The following is an 18986-nucleotide window of genomic DNA, read 5'->3' on the forward strand; positions in this document are numbered from 1 at the left end:
TACGGCAAAACAGGCTTCGCTGCACATCTTGAAATGAATCAGTAACTGTTGGCATCTCCTTGTCAGAAGGAAGAAACGGACAGGAAATGGGTAAGTGTCGGTAGGAAGTTTGCAGAGCAGATGGTGGAAGGTTCCTGGATGCTAAGATGCATTTGCAGATATGTCGCTTTCACTTTGCCCTTTTACACAAACTATTTCTTTTGGCTTCATCCCTGGGCTGATGTATTCATGGAAAACAATAAGCGTTCCTTTCCTCCCCACGTCACCGCAAGGCTTTGCAGTATCTGCACAAACTTAATCTGCGTCCGTATTAAAATTCATGAGGACAGATAAGAAGGGAACTTTCTTTATTATTAGCGGCAGAGTTGGCAACTTGCCGGGAGGTCAAAGGTGGACGGGGAGCTCAGTTTAGTATGTTGCTCTTTTTTTATTTATTGGACAATAATAATGATAATAGTAACAGAAAAACATTAGAAATTAAAAATGATGGTGATTTAAGGTGATTACTGCCAGCGGGAAATACGTTTCATCCCAACTGTAAGATTTCAAAATAATACAAAATGAAAAATTCAATATAATTTAATTAAGTAATAATGTTAAATATTCATATTTAATTATTATTATTATTATTGAAATAATATTTGTATTTTTATGATTTATTTTTTATTCAATTTTAATAAAATACAATAATTATTTTAAATGAAATAACAATGAATAAATATATGCTGCATAGAGTATACAATACTTTCCTTGTTTGGAGAGCAAATGTGCTGAGTCATGCTTGATGTGCTGTGAGTGCAAACAACGTTTTGGATGCGTCTTGCTGAGCTTAGCCAGCTTAGCATTCAAGCACAAATAAATCCTTGAGTGCGGAGCAACAGGGGCGGGATGGAAGACCATGTTTGGCACTTTTATGGCACGGCCCTTTTTTTCTTTTCTTTTCTTTTCTTTATCTTTCACTGTCGCTGCGTGGAATGACGCTTGGCTGCCTCGCGTCTAACGCGTCTTTTTCATAAATGGCGGATGATTAGCTTGGCTGTCAGGGTATCAGCAGTGGAGTCGTCAACTTGACTGAATCGGGACTTCCGGGTACTTCACCTACTTTAGAAATACTTGATTTCATACTGGAAATACTCTCTCTTGTGAGTCGAGTACCCGATTCACTTCAGTTAGTGATTCATGAGAACCTGAGTCGGTAGAAGGAGTAAAAAAGAAACACTCAATCTCGAGAGTTAAAACGCAAACAAAGACCAGGATTGGACCCAAATTGTTCATCTTTTTCTTGATGGATTCGATTTGTTTTCTTTGAATATTTTGTAAAATTGTTGCTTATTTTTGGGGGTTGTTGTTGGGGTTTTTTCCGTTTTTCTTGGTCAAATGTGCCGTGGGCCGCAAATGGCCCCCGGGCCGCACTTTGGACACCTCCACTGTCTTGTCTGTGTTGGCCATCTGTGCTTCTGTTTTGCTGTTCAATCCTCACATCAGAAGAATAAATCAGCGGCAGGCCGAGGCCTGACTGGCAGCCTCTGCAATCATTTTATTTGACAGGAAAATGGATTTTTTTCTTCCTGCCCCCCCGAGCATCACCATGCAGCCTGTTATTAATAAGAAAAGTGCAAACACACATCACCATCCTAATCCTAATCCTAATCCTGTTCTTCTCTGCTGCTGTGTCATTGTGCTGTAATGGAAGTGCCAAATGCCGTATGGACAGCATACCAGAGAGGTATTGGGGGGGTGGGGGGGTTGTTAGGGTGAGCGTCCCCATGGAAACGACACAAAGAGCTTCCGAAAGCTTCCAAAAAAATGTACTTGCAAATATCCCAACCGTAACCCAACATTTGGGAAAGAAACAACAGAAATGGAAACACCAGGAAATATGACTTGACTTGACTTGACTTTAAGAGAATAAAGTCATAAGCATGTGAGGAAAAAGTATTTTTAAAAGCAAAAAGTTGTAATATTCAAGAGAAAATGTTGTGATATTATGAAAATAAAGTCCAAATATTATGGAATTAAATGTTAACATTACTAGAACATGTTGAAATATTAGGGAAAAACTAATAGCAGAAATGGAAAAAATGAGGAAAATAAGTGTCATTTTGAAAAAAAAAGTATTTATTTCAAGTATTATGTTGAAATATATATATTAAAAAAACAATAAAAAAAGATGATATTTTTGTAAAGTCAAAAGTCAACAACCAGAATGAAGTTGCAACTTTGGGAAAATGACAAAGTGGGACAAAGTCAAGATATTACAAGCATTAAGTCTAAATATTACGGCAATAAAGTCATTACAAGAAAAAATTTAAAAAAACTTTTAAATATTTGGAAGAAAAAACAAGAACAGAAAATGTGATGAAAAAGTGTAACCCAAGAAGAAAAGTTGATATGATCTGTTTTATCACTTACTGATTGTGACAAAGCTGAAACTTTTCTCTTGAAATATGTATATTTATATTTAGGATATGCATATATGAATATGAATATACTCCTATGCTTTTACAGATCCACGTGTCACCCATTCATCTGGGCCGTGTGAGTGACGGCCATGATGGTTTTGGATGAGAACGGGAGGCCGGACGAGCTGGAGATGAGATCCGGGATCATCAAGCATCCCGTCTGTCGATCAGACGGTTCCGCACCCCCGTCGCTCATCCGTAACGACCTGCCTGTGCCTCCACATTCCCAGCTCAAGGTCGTGGATTCATTTCCTTTTTCTCCCCCCCCCGAGCGTTCAATCTTAAAAGGCTGCTTAGAAGGCGGCCAGCCAACCTGGAGACGTTTCTTGGGTCTGGATCAATGCTTATGTTTTGGAAACTCGCTCCAAATTATAGACTTGTTGCAAATGTCACTCACAAAAAGAAGGTATCGATTGTGTGGAAATGTCACAGGCGGGGTGCGCTGGTGGAGCAAAGTGGCCATAAGAAAAGTCGCCTTTAAGTCCGCGGCCTTGGTTCCTCCCAAACCAAACGGTGCTGAGATTTCAGCTCATCATCAGCAACCTGAAGACCAGAGGGGGGGGGGGGCAGGTCCCTAGACCTCAGGACCAGGAAATCTGCCTGGACTGATGATGCTTGGTCCAAGGTTCCGGAGAAACCCGAGAAGCGTCCCTGGACTCCGGGATCACTGAGTCCAGAAACCACTGTCACCAAAGACCACAACGTCTGGCTGAACGCTGTGCTCTCCAAGCTGCGTCCCGGGGCTGTTTGCTGCCTGCAGCTGTTTTTATTTACAGGAATATTGTTGAAATGCGAATAGACAAGGTTGTCATCTCACAAGAAAAAGTCATCCTGTTAGGAGAATAAGGAATATGATAAGGAAAAAAACATTGAAACATTCAAGAAATTACTATTAGAATAAAGTCCAAATATTATGGGAATAAAATCAGCCTACTGCCATCATGTTTTTGGAAGAGATGGCCAAGGGTGGAATTGAACTCAGGTCTCCCAGCTGTGAGGCCTGCGCGCTAACCACTCAGCCGGTGAGTAGAAGTTGTCCCAAATAAACATCCTCATGAAGCAACCTCCTCTAAAGCATCTTAACCTACGCAAGCTAACACAAAAATTAACAAAAACACAAAAAAGCACGTCTTTCCAGTCCATAATGTTTAGTTATCGGGCAGATTGTAATTCCCAGCTTCTACGTTGAGCCAAAGCATCGCTTGGAGAACATTCCCACTCCAACCTGAGTCCTGCCAAGCGTACCGAGTCATCCCAAATGCGGCAGTGCCCTCCAGCGGCCATTGGTGCTACTACAGGAAATTAGTAGCACCAATAATTTCACTTTGACTCTTTCACTTTGATTATAATATCTTGTACGAAATGACGAATGGAACATTGTCAAAAAAAATCAATATCACTGCAAGCGTCCACACAATTTGATGTTGCCGGTGTGATGATGGGCACTTCCTCTCCAACAAGTGGGGCCCGCCCCGGAAGTGAGTGCGCGGTGAACCTGCACACTACCTGCGGAGAAAAGGCTTATTTCTATGGTTTTGTTTGTTTGTTTGTTTATTAGGTGCATACAAATGTGCATTTTTCACATGTTAAAGGTCAAGTTGAGACTTTTAGGGATCCAAATTTGCAGAAAGAAAAAGTGAAAGTAAAATTGCAGTGCAGCGGTTTCGTTTTGCTAGCTAGCCATGGCTGCATTGTGGAATGTAGTCGTGTTTTTTCCTCTACTAGTGGACTACGGTGCAACATTTAAGGTGAGTTTTCTTCTTTCTTTTTTTCTTTCTTTCTTTCTTTTTTTCGCCTCTTTTGTGTTTGCATGTGTTTAGTTACAAAGTCACTGCCGGCGACTGAACCTTTAAAAATATGTACAAAGTGTATTTTTCCTCAATGTTCGACACCGTAGTCAAAATGAAACGTTTTTAAGTCGAAAGTACTTCAGTTTTTAGTTCTATTGTTACATTTGTTTGTTTTGGAACGCTTTGTTTACACACATGTTTGCAGGAAAAGTGCTATACAAATAAAGTTTGATTTGATTTGTTACCGTCGGCCGCTAGGTGTCGCCAAACTCAACATCAGACGAATGGACAATTTGCGAACAAACAGTATTTGGATTATACATCCATCCATCTCCAGTATGCTGGAGCCTATCCCAGCTGGGTGAGAGGCGGGGTTCACCCTGGACTGGTGGCCAGCCAATCACAGGGCCCATATAGACAAACAGCCATTCCCACACATATTTTGGAGTGGCCAATGAAGCTAACATGTTTTTGGAATGGGGGAGGGAAGCACCCGGGGAAAACTCCACACGGAGATGCATGTTGGGATTATTCATCAACAGGTACACTTGCTCACATCCTTTTGGATGGATCCTCTCCAGTTGGAGTAACCTCTAGTGACCACTAGATGGCAGCAAAAGCAAAGCTAGCATTCTGCTTACTGTAAATGGAATGTGGGACAAAGGAAGTGTATCTGTTTCTGTTTCCATCCCCCCCCCCCCCCCCCCCCCCATGTCTAAACAACATTCCTGCAGTAACGCCTTATGCGCTTTCATCATCCTGTTACAGCCTGGTCTTCATGTACGATAAGCTCTTTGAGACATGAAGCTTTCCTTCTTCCTGTGGAAGTAAACGGCAGCGTGGTAGCTCCCGTAGAAATATGAGCATTCATTTTTGGCACCCCCCTACCCCCCACCAGATGTCTGACAGGGGGTGCTGCAGAGTGGCCCGCATGTGTGTCACAATCCTGGCGTGCACACGCGTGGCCTGAGACGTCTTGTTGTTGTGGAGTGGAAAGTTACAAGATGGCATGAAAGGCTTCTCGCTCGAGGCGCTTTATTTTCCGCTTTTTGTTTGGCTGGGAAAAAAAAAAACTTGGACCTGCCCGTCATTCACAATATTTATATCAAACATGAACACATATTTCTTTCCCTTTCCTGTACATAATAACGTCAGAAACCAAGTTAATATGCAGCTATTTAGATGCACCAATGCCCTCTGTGAACAAAGCTCTACTAAGGTTTGATATCCATGCTGGGATCAGATCATGCATGAACATGACACTGATGATGACATGTCATACTTACACTATCTTCATAGTTCATAATTAACACAATGCCCCGCCAAGCGCTGGTCTCAGATCAGGACGCCTCACCGTGCTGGAAGACACGGACATCGGAAGTGTTGTCACCGTTTGTTTCTGGTTGAAGTTCATGGTTGTTGCTCCATAAGTACAAACCCGGGAATAATAACCCAGGAATAAAGTATATGCAGGCATCATTCTATAGGAATTTTAAAGTTTTGTACACAAAAAATATTTGTGTACTTTTTTTGATTGTGTGGGTGAAAGTCAAGGAAAGACCGGTGTGATGGCGGTACCCAACCAGCAGGGGGCAGATGGAGGCCGAGCAGCCAGGGTAGGGTTTCCAGGCTCAGAGACGGTTTCCTGGAAACCGCCTTCTGTTTGCCGGGAGGCGCCGCCTGCTGGAGAGGGCGGGGAATTGCAGGTCACATGATTTAGCAGAACTCTCAGGGAGACTCAGAAGAGCCTGGACTCTGTTTGTGTTGCGTCATCTCAGCATTGGCAGCGTTACACCATTCATATGACAACGCTTGTCATGTGACACTTCACTGTTGGTATGATGATGATGATGATTATTATTTCATCATTGAATGATACAGTGCCCGACCAAAGTCTTGTCCCTTATCCAGGTCGTAGCAACAATAAATAATAACTCCACTTTTAGGTGCTCAGAAAAGATTGTAGCAAAATAAAGTCACCTGTTATTCATTGACTGTTATCCTTTTATTGGATCAATAACATTTTGAATACCAAATTCATGTTATAGTTATGTTTTCCTATGCAAACAAACGAGAGAAGCCAGAAAAAGAAGAGAACATAAAGTCGGGGGGCCTTGGGAAGAAGAAGGAATATTGTGTAGGATCTCAATGACTACCAATATTCCAAAGACCTGTTGGAACCCGCATGAAGCCAAGAAGATGGTCCATTCCGGATGATTTCATCGCTTTGTTTTGGGGTCATTGCTGGGACGTCTGGGGGGGGTCCTGGGTGTCCTCCAGGCTCCTGGGTGTCCTACACGATATTCATTCTTCTTACCAAGGCACCCTGACCTTGTTGTGATCTTTTCCAGGAGACCATGACTTCTTCCGTACATGAATTTGGTATGCGAGCAGACTTTTGCCCGAGCACAATCTGCCCTTTCTGATTAAATATGAAATATCAATGAATACCCGGACCCGGATAAGCGGAGGAAAATGGATGGATGGATGGATATCAATGAATAACGCAAGACTTTGGTTTGCCAGAAGAAGCGTCATGAAGGGTCTTTGACCTTTCCTAATGAAGACCTAACAGTCAGGTCATCATCTCCGCTTCAAGAACCTCGGACAAGCGGCAAGACTTCTGGCACCAGTCAGCCACTGTTCGCATCTCATTTGGTTCCGTGGGAACTGGTTCTGCAGGCTGCCATCTTTCCGTCTTTCCCGCGTGCCCATGGGCACACCCATGAAAGTTTTTATTGAGCAAAAAGTTAGCATTTTCTTTCACCCCTCCGCCCCCCAACCTCCCGGCTTCACGGTGAAGCTGCACACCTGGATCGGCCGCCCGGGAATGACGTGAGACTGAAGTTCCTAAAAGCAGCAGCATGCTCTTGCTATATAGAGGATCTTTGTGGAACGGTGGAAACGTGGCCATCATGTCCGTCATGTCCATCTTGTCCATCATGTCCATGATGGCCACGTTGTCTAAGGAAGCTACCAGTTAGGATTGTTGTGTGGTATGCAGGAGGACTGCGTTCCACTTGGTGCCGTTCTACTCATAAATATTACTGTGTGGGAGTGTGTGTGTGTGCGTGCGTGTGTGTGAACAGTCCACTTCCTGCGCTAACCGCACCGTCACCCAGCCGGCCTGAAGATGTATGCGCTGCAGAGTCCTTTTCTTTTTTTCTCCTGGGGTCAAAGGTAGCAAGTTTGACTGAGGTGTTGGTGTGTTGACCACATCCTGCAACGGAGTACTTGGTAGTACACATTAGTACCTGCTAGTATGCGGTAGTACTCGGTAGTACCTGCTAGTACGCGGCAGTACTTGAGTGCTGTGCCACTGAAGGCATCACATAGCGCCTGTCTGTTGCATCATAGCCGTGATGTAAACGATAGCCACACTCCAGCGTACGTGGCAGCCAGCTAGCAGCTCGACGTGTCGCACGGGACGCTTTTAGAGGCCCGCATGCACGCCCTCTCAGGAAGGAAGACATTGGCGGATGCTGCGCTCGTGCAGCCGTTGGTAAATCACACCAACAACACAAATTGTTCGCCATTCCTTGAGCGACATCGGACTGGTGTGGGTACTGGTATTTTTTGTTTGTGTTGTTTTGTGTAATAAAATATCATTCGTTTTGCTGGCGTAGTTTTTTGGAAGATACCATTAAAGCCAACAACATCCTAGTGAGGCCCGCCTGCTTGCTCTGGGAGCCTTGCCACCCCCGCCTTCCGTCTGTGGGTCCGTGTGTCCGTGTGTCCATTCCAGTGTGGCTTTCTTGATAAGGGCAAACAGAAGAGTGGGGGGGTTTGTGTGTGTGTGTGTGTGTGTGTGTGTGTGTGGTTATGTTTTCTGATCCCATGCAGCTCAGCTTTGGACCTTCCAATAAATCACCTGACTTTCTTATCCCTCCTCCTCCTCCTCTGTTTCCTCCCCCCCCCCCCCCCCCCCCCCCCACACACACACACACACTCAATGCAGTCACGCTTGTACGGAAGACATTTTTGCAAGTGAGGCGCCACCTACCCGGCTGGGTGAAGCGGCGTTGGCGTATGATTATTATAGTATGATGTTATGATGTCAGGTGTTGAGAATGAAGTGCAAGGCAAACGGTGATTGTCCTGACACGACCGCCACTTTGAAAAGCTGTTTTTTTTTTTTTAGCAGACGGGTGCTACAAGTCCTGACTTTTGGCCTGAAATGACCACTTTTGTGTTGATGTGGTTGCTAAGGCTTCTCTGTAAAGTCCCCATCATTCAAATTTTGTATATATGTATGTATGTATATGTATGTATATAGTATGTAGTATGTCAATGAAGGCTCTACCTTCAAACTTTTACTTCATCACATCGATCATAGTCATAAATGAACACACAAGCAAGACTTAGGGTGAAGAAGAATTATGAATATGAGGGAATTACAGTGTGACGTTATACCCATAAATTAAAAAACATAAAAAAATAGCTCCAATAACGGATCATTGACAAAAATGCTCCAATGAGGCGAGATTGAGCCAATCAAGCGCTCCTTTGTAACGTCCACTGAGCTCACTTGTAAAAAACATTCACCTTCCAAAGAAGACCTTGCACGTGCTACTTGGACCAGATGCTCCACCACGAGGGGAAGAACGCATCCAGCACAGGAAAAACCTCGTCAGCCATCTGAAACACCTCACCAAGGCATTTGTAAGTGCAAAAGGCCTGCCGGAGACCTCCGTAGCGGCACGCCGGCTGCTTGGAGCGTGCGTCCGAGTACGGTGCACCTTGCTGGGCAACAGCAGGCGGCTCCTGCCCCGTACTCTTCTTCTGCTGCTAGTAGATAGTAGATAGTAGCTAGTAGTAATGTCATGATATTTCATTTGGACAACAATCCTTCTTACCACCAGGTGTGCATACTAGGTTATCGGTACCATATCGGTCTTGAGAAGCATCCAGAGATATGGAGCATCTCTATGCAAGACCTTTACCTCCTGCCAAAAACACCCAAAACATGAGTCAAAGATGGTTTATATGACAGAAGCACCGGCCTGTTTATTCCCAATCTACTAGCAAATGAAGACATTAGCCAAAGATCCGAGTCGCATCCTTTCATTTTGACTGGGGAAGAAGAATACAGTGTTTTTGTTTTGTTGGGGTTTGTGCAATAAAGGTTGTTGAAAAATCTTTGGCTTGAATGTCTTGAAGAGGCGAAGCGGCCATAGTTTTCCAGCAGTTCAGCTTTGCCATTTCCTGTAAATGAGCTGACTGATCTCGCTGCCCACGCACGCACTCGCCCTCGCCCTCACGGGGACACGCCCACAGAGAGTTGCATGGGCGCCACAGCCTTCGTCCAGTCCCATTGGATGCTATTTTGAAGGGTTGCTATGCAAATTGGAAGAACAGGTTGCCTGCAGGTATGCTTCTTTGTGATTGTGACATTTTTGGCGCGGCCCCGCCCTTGTTAATCAGATGGCGGTTGATGTCGTGACTACTGAAGCATCCTGGAAGACGTCCAGCGTGAGCGTGTACGCTTTCTCCCGGCGTTGTTGGGATTCTTGTGAGTTGTAGTAACTGAGCCGAATTCAATGAAGCGGAATCGATCTGGATCGACGCCACTTCATTCCGTCATCTCCAATTATGGACGCCCATTGACAAAATAAGGAAGACAAATAATCATCCTGAAATCATTGAGGTCCTGGAATGGTGTCATCAGGACTCAAACCGTCCGCCGTGGTTTTATCTCTGCATGCGCTGTGGCGTCATCAAGGTTGTCGGGTTAATGTGCAACCAACACAAGCTACTTCCATAGTGTTGGTGTCGTCTTTCCCAGCCAGGGGATTTGTTAGGATCCACGTCATTTGGCGGCTTAGGAGGTCAGATTGGGAAAAGAAAAATGGATGACTTTATTCTATAATTCTTCTTCTAATTCTTGTCATTTCAGAAGTTTCTTCTCTGAAATGTACAACTTTACTCCCCTAAAATTACAGCTTTTTTATTTGTAACTTTATCCCGGGAAACGTGACTTTTTATCTTGTAGATTTCCCACTTTTTCTTCCATCATTATTCTCGTACATTTTCTACTTTTTTCTTCAAAATTTCCCAAAATGTTTCCCTCTATGTCCGACTTGATTCTCATGACATCATGGTGATCTATTCTTGACCTTTGGTAAAAATGCGGCCGTAGTACCGCATGGTGACAAGCCACTAATCCAGTAGATGAGAGTTGGTCTGGCGTGGGATTACCGATCTCTTCGCTGCGGCTTCCTTTTCCGTGAAGACGATGCTCCAGGTTTGTTTTCTTCGAACCATTCGGGTGGCATTGGTCATCAATTTTCCCGCTGCGTGGCCTTCACCCACGCTACACGTTGCGAGCGGGACAGGAAGTGTTTATAGTGGATTAGTAGTTTTACACTCGTCAATCATGATGTGGCAACCTGCAGCCCTTGAGCAACATGCGTATATTTGGCTTCCCGTGAAATTTCAGCCGTGACCGCATTGTTGCGAGAGATCACGGGAGAGAAGAAGCCCCTCCCCACCCCCCCCCCCCCCCCCCCCACCCCCGAGGAAGACCGACGCGCTGACTTGTACTTCTCAAGGACGTCTGGGGAGGAAGTCACCCGGCATGGTGCTGCCTGTTGCACCAAGGCCATGGGTGTTTCCACCACCCTGTGGAAAGCACCAGAGATGCCTCACCAGGTCCCTGAAGGCATCGCTCCCCCTGTGGAAATACCGCCTTCCACAGATACACAGTACTGCAGTACACGACCCACTACTGTAATATTTCAATAATAAACAATACACGTGTATAAACAATACACGTACAGTATTTGCCTCTATCCTATAGTTAGTAGTACAGCACTATATGTAGTACGTTATATGATATTGTATTACAGTATGTACTCCTATGGGTCATGTGTCATCTTTCATTGCTATTGTAGTAGTAATATCAGTAGTATTTCTTTGCACATATTGCCTGGCTCACTGCCTCTGTGGCACCAGATAGCTAGCTAGCTTGAGCGTTATAATATTAATAATATTATTGCATAGAGTATACTGCATGCGATACAGTATATGTATAGCAGTATCTATCAAAACATCCTGCTAGTGGTAGTAGTTATGATTAGAAATATATCATCAAGCCAATCAATCATCAGCGTGGTTGACTTTGGCTTCTCATAACTTTATTGGTAATGCTAACTTAGTCGGGAAGTGTAAAATGATGATAAAGTTGTAGTCCTTCAAATGTACGTTTTTAGTTTTTATTAAAAAGACACAGATACACAACATCTGACTATATACATGTACATTTACAACCTTTACATGGAGCGTTGGGAAGTGGAGCAAACGTTCCGTGTTTGCTGCAGGGCTTAGCGTGTTGACTGGCTGAGATGTAGCTTGATGAATGGAAGAGAAGATGCTAACAATGGCAGACTTCAACTCGGAGATGAGTTGAAAGCACAAAAGTCCACGCGTGTCCTTCAAGATCCATTCCAGACGGCGAACGCAGCCCATCTGAGGAATTTATGGGACCGCCAAGGAGCTTTTCCTGGTCCAAACAGGAATGTGGGCAAAGCTGGATGGACCCAACAGCAGAACCTTGTGGGACCTTCACCACGGCTGATGCTTGCTTTTCCTGAGCTGGTCAAGTCAACAGTCTTCAGAGCGGTCTCACCAGTTCTTCACATGGAGAGCCTCGTGTCCAAGTAGTAGGTGGGGCAGAACTCGCCCAGGAGGCTGTCCCCCACGTTCGTGAAGTCCGGGCCCAGTGTGGTGTACTGCAAGTCGTCTACTTCGTCGACTGTTCGGACTGAGTGGGCGCAGTCTAAAGGATCCACAGAAGAAAAGGAACAAAAGAATTCGGACGTCAAAAGAAATTCATTTGCCAACATTAGCTTGGCCTGACTGTGCGGCCAACATGCAAACCACTCGACCACCATGCAGCCCCTGACAACATGCATGTTAGCTTCATTGCCCCCCCCCCAAATTGTCCATAGGTATGAATGTGAGTGTGAATGGTTGTTTGTCTATATGTGCCCTGGGATTGGCTGGCCACCAATCCAGGGTGTACCCCGCCTCTCCCCCAAGACAGCTGGGATAGGCTCCAGCATGGCCTAATGGGGATGAAGCGGCATTATTATTGCCTTATTCCCACTAATAATAATAATGTTACAACTTTCAACCAATAAAGTATTTTTTCTTTAATATTTCCACTCAAAAAAAAATTTCAAAAAAAACTTGAATTTTTTTTTTAATTACAGCTGTTTTTTACAACTACTTCAACTATTTCTTGTGTATTTTCTTCTCATGATATTTTGACTTTATTTCTTTTTTGTTTTGCTTGATTCCCTTAATATTACAACTGTTAAAAAAATGAATGATTCTTTTTTTATATTTCAACTTTACACTTCTAAAATGACATTATGTTTCCTAGTAATATTACAGGTTTATTCTGGCAAAATGATGAGCTATTTGTCTTAATATTTTGACACATTATTCTTGTAAAATTGCCCGCGTTTCCCTGGGGTGCCCTAGTTTCTGTTTCCATGCCCTCTTGGAGTCACTTCCTGTGTTTGTTCCCGCCTTTACTTTCTTACGTACGCGTACTACCTGCATCTATGTTTCTGTTGTGTATTTACTTCACGTTTCCCTGCACAGTCATGACGGTACATACTGTAAATATACGTTTTTACCTGCTCTCTGCATCCTTTGTTTTTACTCCGGTTGTTTTGTTTCCTTTTCGATGTTAACTTCTATTTTAAAATGTGTGTGCTGCACTACGGTCACCCCCATTCTAGATCATTGGAAGCCCTTCTACGTGTGTTAGAACTGGCGTGGAGCAGTCATTGCACACGCCCCCTCCCCAATCTGCTGACCCAGGGGGCGGGGGGCTGCACCCTGGCGTTACCTGAGGAAGTGTCGCTCCAGTGGCTCCCCGGGCTGGTCGATGCGTCATTGCTCAGGAGCCCCTTGATGTCTAAACAGTTCCTGCCGAGGCTTTGCGCGTCTCTCTCCAGTTGCTTGCAAATCTAAAGAAGCGACACGGCAGTTTTTAGCGCGTCGTTTGTCTTTTGTCGATGCGACAGATCGTTTAGAGCAACACGGGCGTTCCTGTCAATGAGAGACACGCCCGGTGCGAGCCGGAGCGGGGCGGCGATGCTCACCTCCACGATGTCGGGGTCGTACTCTGGAAGGATGCGGGTGGCCGGGAAGGAAAGACACAAAAAGGCAGAATGATTATTAGTTTCGCTCGCCGTTTAGCGTCCTGTCGGGTTCGCGTTGTCTCCTCACCGGGGCTTTGGTCGGGGGAAATTTGGAAATGGTCGAGGAAGTTGTCCTGCGGCCTTCCCGCCGCCGTCTCAGCAGGGAACAAGTCGGGAAAGTCGAAGGGCGAGGTGGCGTAATCTGAAAAGATTGGCCAGGAGTTAGAAAGCGGCGATGCTGGTTTCGTCCTTGGTTTGCGTACGCCCTCACCTCGAAGCCCCACGTCCACCGTGCTGTCCACCACGTTCTCCTGAGCGGACGCGGCGTCCACCCGCAGCTGCGACACGGCGGGCGGCGACTGGGTGTCGCTGTAGTCTGTGTCCTCCTCCGCCATCTTGACCTGAGGGACGCCACAAATGATGATCAGGCCCGGCCAACATTTGGACTCCTCGTAAGCGTCCATTTCAATCCCAAGGAGCGATGGAGACGCTTCTGGGGGCTATGTGGGCACCAACGCCTCCCGGGCTCGTTTGGACTGAAATGGGACGTAAAGTTTGGCCAAGAAAGAGAGAGAGCGTTCACCTGCTTCCTGGACTTGACTCTGCTGCGTTTTTCTATGGAATGACAAAGAATTCCAACATGTCAGACGTCTGCTAAAGACGCTTCGGAGCAACGTGGCGGCAAGCGGGAAATCACCTCTGGACTTCTGCACCACGGGCAACATGCGGAAGACACGCATGGCCGACTGTCCCTTGTTGACGCTCTTGTCCTTCACCTCCTCGATGTCCGGCAGCGAGTTCATCGCACAGCGGAAGTTGGCTTTCCACGTTTTGGCGTCTCGGGATCCGCTCTCCCCGTATTTCCCTGCCGGGAAGATGAAGATGAGTGAGCCACTGAACGACTGACGTGAGTGAACGAGTGTGTGTGTGTGTGTGTGTGTGTGCTAACCCGTGTGAATGGCCCACTGCTTGAAGAGACAAGCGTCCTTGTCCATGTCCCAGCCGTGTCGAGCCGCGTGCTTCCACGGGATGGAGAACATGGTCTTCTCCTGGAACGCCATTTTGCCTTTAGTTTTGGTGCTTTGACGCATGGCCCGCCCCCTCCCTGTCCGTCATTTTGGTGACCAGATACAAGCACTCGCACCTCTGAAGCTCAGGTTATCCCCCCCCCCCCCTTGCATGGTGGAACATGACATGAGTGAAGGAGATGGTGGCCCTAAAGGCCAAAAAGGTCAACACATTTTCTCTTTTATGTGCCAAAATCCTAACATCTTCCTCATCCTCTTCCTCAGCCTCACCTTGTCGATCCAGGCCAGACCCGGGATGGTGTTGGAGTTGATCATCTTCTCCAGCCACGGCCTCATCTTCATCCTGGTAACGGGCATGTTGTTCCTGAACCAGCAGAGGAGTGGCATACAGTACGTGAGGAAAACTACAGCCTGGAAAAGGTAAAGGCCCACAGACTTCCTCCCCACTTGTGGATTTATTGCCGCCACTTGTCGGCGCGGGAGGGCAGAAGGAGGTCACGGCCATGGCGTGCGTGGGAGCGTGGGGGGAGTAACCCCGGAGGAGATAGTTTATTACTTAGCGGGGTCATGGGAGCTCATAAAACACTCATTGATACTTTGTATGGTCTTTAAAAACTCCTTAAAATAGTTATAAAGTTGAACATTTAAGAAGCATTTAATGCATTATTACATTCAAATACGTGGAATATTTGAAAGACTTGAACAAACTGCATGCAATAATACCAAGTCAATGCGCACCCACTAGCTTGTGATCCTCTCCAGACGAAAGAAATCCAACTGTAATCCGCAATAGAAGTTTGTCTCGGTGACAGTCCTCCTTAGACTTGTTGTCCTTCTTCTGAGAGCTGCTGCGGTGCAAATCCAGCAAGAAGTGTGTCGGCGGGTGAGAGCTGGCTCCTTTAATAGGCGCCACTGGCTGGGATTTCCCTGGCGGCCGCTGTAGGAAGTGTCCTACCTTGTCCGCCGCGCCGCCGTACGAACCTCACGTCTGCCTTTTTTAAAAGCGATTTCACGTGGAAAATCTTGTCAAAACTTTAAACCAGGCATTGCAAGGAGCTTAAAGTGTGTCAGGTCACCGTTGTGTAGCAAGTTATTATTCAGCCTGACAAAGAGGCGGGCTAGCGCCGAAAAAGTAGCTTGTTTATGTGTCTTTAGTTGTATTAATTTGCATATGAAACGTTTATAAGCGTATACTTTCCACGCACGTCCATAACAATCGAGTCCACAAGCACGCGGTGGTGTTTTATTTTGTTTTTATCCTCTTTTGTTTCCTTTTTAGGTCGTTTAAACACAAAAAGCAAAGGAGCGCGTTGGATATTTTTTACAGCTCGCGCATGCGTAGTGGGCTCTCCCCGTAACGTGCAGCCTGGCTGTTTCTGCGAAGTCACGTGGTTTCACTCGACAAGGAAGTTGTCTGGCGTTGGTATTTACCGAACCTTCTTATGCAGCACGACACGTCCACGTGCAATAAATGCTGGACTAATTACGGAAATTACATTATTTGTATGCATTCAACGTTACAAAAACGACATTATTCGTGTGCATTAAATGGTTTTTAAAAAGCTCAATTCAATGGTAGAAAAATTGCATATTTCATGTGGATTACATCACAAAATCACATTACACGGTTGAAAAATAACATTATTTATGCACATTAAAGTGTAGAATAATCACATTAAATAGTACAAAAATGGCATTATCTATTTTTTAAACATTATTATTGTGCATGACAAAAATTGAATAAATCAGAATTAAAAATCACATTATGTGGTGGGGAAATGACAAATGACAAATAGTTTTTTGTTTGTTTCTTTATGTCCGTTAAGTTGTATAAAAAATGACATTATTCACGTGCATTGAATGTTATAAAATGACGTTAAATAGTATAAAAATAAAACATATTTGATGTGCATTGAAGGAAATACACTTGACAGTATTCATGTGCATATTAGTGCTATAGTTACTCAAGTAACATAAGTACATCTATGTAACTTACTGCACATTATACTGAAGTCATGAAATAATAACATGAAATAGTACTCTATTTATTAGAAACCGCGCCTACGCCTCCCATCATGCGCCAAAGTTCACCCACAGGATGGCGTCCTCCTCATCGTCATCTTCATCACGCTCTTCAGCGCAGGCCCGCGCCTTCGTGGAAACGCTGCAGTAATTAAAGCGGCCACAGGGGGCGGTGTGCTACCTCGTAATGTGCAAGCCTCGTGCCGGTGACGTCACCGACACAGTGTGGGAAAGGAGCTGTGGGTCTGGCACCGTTTATGACGTCACCTTTTACTTTGAGCAGTTTCATGCATGTCTCAGGAATCCACCAGGAAAGTCCAGCCTGGATGTGTGCACGCTCCCGGTCTCCGGGTCCTTCAGGGGCTTCCCGACAGTACGTGGGGAGGGGGGCGGTGCTGTTGTGGACTTACAGAAGCGAGATGAGTTTTCTCCTCGGCATGACTCCCATCTTTATCCACTTGTTGTCGGAGGTCCGAGATGCAAACAGAAAAATAAGTACCGTAGTCGGTATTTTCACCCTTTTTCTTTCCAAATGGGGGGCGGTTCCAGTGTGAGGGGACCCAGACCCAGGGCCAGGAGGGAACAGATGTTGTAGCTGCAAGCTAATCGCTGAGTCATGCACTTTTTGGCCAGCATGGCACGTGGTTGACTTTGGATTCTCACAACTTTATTGGTAATGCTAACTTAGTCAGGAAATTAACACCAGAATACTACATTCGTACTACAGTTATAGGTCAGAACACCCCGAATCAATCCGGGGGGAAGACACCCTCTCCCAATTTAAAAGTCAACTCAAAAGTCACCCCAAGAGTGAGTTTTTCCTTGCCTCCATGGCCAAGCGCTTGGTCAGTGGGCTTTCATTTGGTTCCCTGTCTTCATTTATAACTGCTGCTGTACACATAAAGTTGAATTGAATCGAGTTAAATAAACATTATTCTAGGGACGCAGTAATTAAAGCGGCCACAGGGGGCGGTGTTCTACCTGCTAAAGTGACGTCACAAGAGTCGGTTGAAAAATAAAGCACCATTTATGACGTCACCTTTTACTTTGAGGGAAGTAAACAAGAAAAGAAAACAAGCTTCTACTGCTTTTGTGTTTCATGTGCGGCTCAGGAATCCACTAGGAAAGTCCACTCTGGAGGTGTGCACGGTCCTGGTCTCAGTGGCTTCCCCACAGGGTATGTGAGTGTGTGGGGGGGGGGCAAACAAATGCAAATATTAGTCATACCAGATCCATAAATACTCCCAAGTTGGACATCATGGAGGGTGTGTCAGCAAAGAAGAGTAAAATGTGGTGGTGGTAGTGTGATTACCTACATTAAGTCAGCCATCAAACCTATTTTTAACTTCAGAATCCATACATTGGAGGCTAACAAGTTAGCTTGATAGATTGCTTGATAAACCTAGCACAATGTACTGTAAACTAAGCTAGCAGTATTGTCAGCATGTACGTCCCGTTCGTCATCGTGAGGATGGATGATATCAATCTATTTTTAATCCCATGTGATCAGACACATACAGTAAAGGTACTACCATGACTAGGAACCTTTCCAATGCAAAACGGTGAGTTATTATCATGTTGACCGGTCCAGGGTGTACCCCGCCTCTCGCCTGAAGCCCGCTGGGATATGCTCCGGCATAGAAAATGGATGCTTATGTCTATATATGAAGTAATATATAGTTTACAGGTGAGCATAGGGGTGTTATTTCATGTCTACAGGGCTCTAACAGTGTTAAAAACAACCTTTTTAGATGACCATACAAAGTTGTTTGATGCTCTAACTCCAACAAATATGGCATTTATTAATATTGAATCTACGGCCGCACGGTGGACAAGTGCTTGGCATGCAGGCCACACAGTCAGGAGACGGGAAGACCTGGATTAGATTCTCCACTTGGGCATCTCTGTGTGGAGTTTGCATGTTCTTCCCGTGCGTGGCTTTTTTCCAGGTACTCCGCTTTCCTCCCCCATTCCAAAAACATGCATGTTATCTTTATTCTGGCCTTCTCTCCATTCTCGTCCTCCTCGGTCTTAGCACAGAGTCTGATAGCATTTCCACACTGTCCTCTTGGATCGCTTAGCCTCCATTGGGGTCTCCGGCACAGCCCTCCAGTGTTTTTATTCCCACTTGTCCCACCGTTCACATGTTATTCAAAATGCCAAATCCTCATGCTCACCAATCATTCATGGTGTCCCTCAAGGGTCAGTCCTCGGTCCCCTACTTTTTATTTGACGACTACTTTTGGTCCTTGGGCTTTCAGCTGCTCAGTCCCGAGACTCTGGAACACTCCAGAGTCCACCACACATCCATTTACTGGATTCGGGACACATTTTCCCATCCCAACTTAAGCCGGTGATGTAGGCCGTGCACGATGAGGTTTGTGGGCGGAGTTTATTCTTCCGCATTTGGAGGAATTTCACACCTGAGGGGCGTGTTACAGTGCTCCATTTCCGCCTTCCGAGCTCACATCCTGATCACTTAATCCCGACATAAACCTCCTTTCTGATCCTGTCGCGTGAGCGCCCTGC

At 45.4% G+C, this 18986-nt stretch overlaps 1 protein-coding gene across 3 annotated transcripts; it reads right to left on the reverse strand.

Annotated features, from left to right (window-relative positions):
• Positions 1-11459: 11459 nt before the first annotated feature.
• irf1b (interferon regulatory factor 1b) lies at positions 11460-15664 on the reverse strand. Of its 3 annotated transcripts, XM_058087038.1 has the most exons (10): positions 15174-15631; positions 14706-14799; positions 14357-14456; positions 14105-14272; positions 13991-14022; positions 13679-13808; positions 13496-13609; positions 13369-13391; positions 13113-13233; positions 11460-12029 (listed from the first exon to the last, which is right to left on the reverse strand). In XM_058087038.1, the coding sequence occupies exons 2-10, from the start codon at positions 14790-14792 to the stop codon at positions 11887-11889; spliced, it is 918 nt and encodes a 305-aa protein (XP_057943021.1). In that variant the 5' UTR covers positions 14793-14799; positions 15174-15631; the 3' UTR covers positions 11460-11886. The 3 variants fall into 3 exon arrangements, with proteins under 3 accessions (XP_057943021.1, XP_057943020.1, XP_057943018.1); XM_058087037.1 differs by having other exon boundaries at positions 13496-13808; positions 15178-15664; XM_058087035.1 differs by having other exon boundaries at positions 13496-13808; positions 15174-15658.
• Between the last annotated feature and the right edge of the window lie 3322 nt (positions 15665-18986).

This window comes from Doryrhamphus excisus, chromosome 11, assembly GCF_030265055.1.
Source record: "Doryrhamphus excisus isolate RoL2022-K1 chromosome 11, RoL_Dexc_1.0, whole genome shotgun sequence".
Lineage (NCBI taxonomy): Eukaryota > Metazoa > Chordata > Actinopteri > Syngnathiformes > Syngnathidae > Doryrhamphus > Doryrhamphus excisus.

Bases quoted from the DNA above. Each gene is read 5' to 3' on its own strand.
- irf1b (XM_058087037.1), bottom strand. From the start codon at position 14,792: ATGCCCGTTACCAGGATGAAGATGAGGCCGTGGCTGGAGAAGATGATC. The intron at 14,457-14,705 runs GTGAGGCTGAGG...ATGGCGTTCCAG, and splicing joins GTCTGGCCTGGATCGACAAG to GAGAAGACCATGTTCTCCAT. The intron at 13,392-13,495 runs GTGAGGAGACAA...GCATCCTTCCAG, and splicing joins TTCCCCCGACCAAAGCCCCG to AGTACGACCCCGACATCGTG.